At 45.1% G+C, this 2811-nt stretch overlaps 1 protein-coding gene across 1 annotated transcript; it reads right to left on the reverse strand.

Moving 5' to 3' along the window:
• Positions 1-442: 442 nt before the first annotated feature.
• On the reverse strand, positions 443-2557 carry LOC109997624 (nuclear factor 7, ovary-like). Its single transcript, XM_020652164.3, has one exon. It carries the CDS (start codon positions 2292-2294, stop codon positions 900-902), a length of 1395 nt encoding a protein of 464 aa, XP_020507820.2. The 5' UTR covers positions 2295-2557; the 3' UTR covers positions 443-899.
• Between the last annotated feature and the right edge of the window lie 254 nt (positions 2558-2811).

Below are 2811 nucleotides of genomic sequence, written 5' to 3' on the forward strand. Positions count from 1 at the left end.
GCAAAAATGATATAAATGATAACAAGTTTGAGCAAATTAAAAAATAAAGTACTTGTTAGTATTGTCTAGTTTCACATCAGGATAAAAACACTACAGGGCGTAGATGACCTAGTGGTTAGGGCGCCCCATGTTAGGAGCATAGACTGTAAATATTAAAGCACGAAGCCTGGGTGACGTCAGCCATCTGTTCCTGCAGGAGGGTCCGGAGGCTCATAGACGGCCGCCACCATGTTAGAAATGCTGCGTTCTGGGTTCAACTCTTTACCTGCATGTTATTCCCCACTCTCTCACTCTCCTCGATTTCCTACTCAACCCACTGTCCTATCAAAATAAAGGCTAAAAGTAAAAAAAAAAAAATACTCACTGTGTGTCATGTTGAAGATATTTGTATTTCACTATTTTGCATGAAAAAAGAAACAAAGCAAGAAATGTAGGCAAAAAGTACAATTCTGTTTATAATGTCATAAAGTCACAAAAAACACAAATGATTACTATGATACACTCTGCAAGACGATACAGTGCAGCTTGATGATCCCTGAGGTGTCAACATTGAAGGCTTTTAGGAATGACACAAGGCGGTTTGTTGCGCCACCATGTGGTCAAATGATGCAGCAACAACTGACTGACATTCTGTGCAATCTGTTAAAGACTCAAGTTCTGCACTTTATGAGGCTATTGTTGAGGTTAAATAAATAACTGTTCACTCTTAATTAAGTCTCTACTGATTGAAATGTAGTGTTGAAGTGCTTTAAAAAAATACAATACAGTTTAGCACCAAATAGCTTACGACACAAATTTAATGCTCAGTAGAAAATATTGTAAGCTGACATCTTTAAATGCTTTAAACCACAGAGAGAACACAACCCCTGCAGTATCCTCATAATCATCATATATCGGAGCTATTCTGCTGTTATGGAGATCCTGCGTTGTGATATCTTTAACGGGAGCTCGTCTAAGGTGCCAATGCACGGAAACAGTCTGTCAGTGAAGGTTTGTGTGAACGTGTGTATGAGTGTGTTTGCGTCAGGATCAAAGAAAATCACTTTTCCTCTGTTCCAGTCCAGGTGAACTCTGATTTTCTGCAGTTTCTTCTTCACTCTGAGTACGGTGGTCAGAGCTCCGAGCGAGCGCACGCTGTATTTACCGCCGAAGAACTCTATTTGCCAGAATCCCGATTTTAATCGTCCCTTAGTTTGGATAGACTCCGCTGCCAAACCAACGAACCACGCTGCACTATCTCCAACCTCAAAGTCCCAGCTGTGAGTCCCCGAGGTGAAGCCCTCAGAGCCCCAGACGGAGCGATGGTAATCATTCCTCTCTGGATTATCTGGAAGCTTCTGTCTCTCTCCGTGACTCACGCTGGTCAGATCTTCAGACAGGATGAACTCTGGGTTTGCTGTGTTTGGATCCAGAATCACAGAACTGTAAGAGACCATCTCCTTCATCTTGTTCCAGATGTTGAAGCTCAGGTTACCCAGGTGTTTGGCCTCGTCGATCAGAGCTCCTGAGACCTGCTGTGGATGCTCCAGCAGGGTGCGCTGCTGGACTCTGTTCACTGCAGCCTTGTAGTTTTTCAGGAATGAGATGTCATCAGCTCTCAGCTCGTCCTCTGTGGCTCTGATTGTGTCTGACAGAGCTGCTATCTCTCTGTTCAGAGCCTCAATCTTCTCCTTCGTCCTCTGACTCTTCTGCTCCTCTTCCTCCCTCAGAGCAGAGATCCTGACCTCCTCTTCTTCTTGTAGAAACTTGTGAAGCTTCTTAAACTTCTCCTTGATCCGCCTCTCTGTGTTTCTGGCCTGGACTTTAATATGATCTGCTGTTTGGTCACAGTTTCCTTTAGCTTTTTCAAAGATTTTCAGTTCATCCTGTAAAGGTTTTAAAGATTTCTGCATCTCTTTTTTGTGATCTAAAGCCAGTTCATGTATTGGTCTAAATCTATGGTCCGTGTGTGTTTTTGAATCTCGACAGATCAGACACACGGGCTGCTGATGGTCCAGACAAAAGAGTTTGAATTTTTCAGAGTGCAGACTGCACAGAGCCTCTGACCCCTCTGAAGCTCTTTGTTCTCTCTCCAGTAAAAAGCACTCGCACAAGTTTTTCAACGCCAGATTACAGGGCGGTTCAGTCCTCGATGACCTTCTCTTACAAACTGGACATTCCTGTGTCAGTTTCTCTCTCCACCAGTTCTGCAGACAGCCTTTACAGAAGCTGTGACTGCAGGACACAACAACGGGATCTCTGAAGACGCCCTGACAGACCGGACAGGTGAGATCCTCCTTGGATCTGAAAGACATTTTGTCTCAGAGTGAGGCTAAAAACAGACCGGGCAGAATGCTAACCAGTAAGTCTCAGCCCCTCCTGTTAGTGCCTCTCCGTACTTCCTGGTCCTTGAACGCACCAGCAGCCAGGTTAAAGTTGCAGTTGTATGTCCTGCTGTCGCTTTCCTCCCTCAGGAGAAGTTTTGTTCTGAGTTTTCCCTCTCTCAGTGTGTTTCACTTCCTAGAGGAGGAGCAACCGTGTATTTTCTGGTTGGTGTCTGATGAGTTGGAGGTGGAGCTTTGACAGACAGTCAGAGTCAAACATTTAACCTGCATGTTCTCTCTCTCTCTCTCTCTCTCTCTCTCACTATCTGTAAATCTCAGTTACTCACCACATCTTTTCCTGGTAGCTCCTGAGCCCTCTTAGGTTTCTCGGGATCGTTAGAAGACGGTCTGACTGAACAACCAACCCCCACCCACCCCCACCCCCACCCCCAATCACCCCCGTTCCCTATCCCTCTTCCTGCATCTTATCTCGTTTTCAAACCCGGCA

The sequence above is a fragment of the Labrus bergylta genome, chromosome 5 (assembly GCF_963930695.1).
Source record: "Labrus bergylta chromosome 5, fLabBer1.1, whole genome shotgun sequence".
Lineage (NCBI taxonomy): Eukaryota > Metazoa > Chordata > Actinopteri > Labriformes > Labridae > Labrus > Labrus bergylta.

Bases quoted from the DNA above. Each gene is read 5' to 3' on its own strand.
- LOC109997624 (XM_020652164.3), bottom strand. From the start codon at position 2,294: ATGTCTTTCAGATCCAAGGAGGATCTCACCTGTCCGGTCTGTCAGGGC.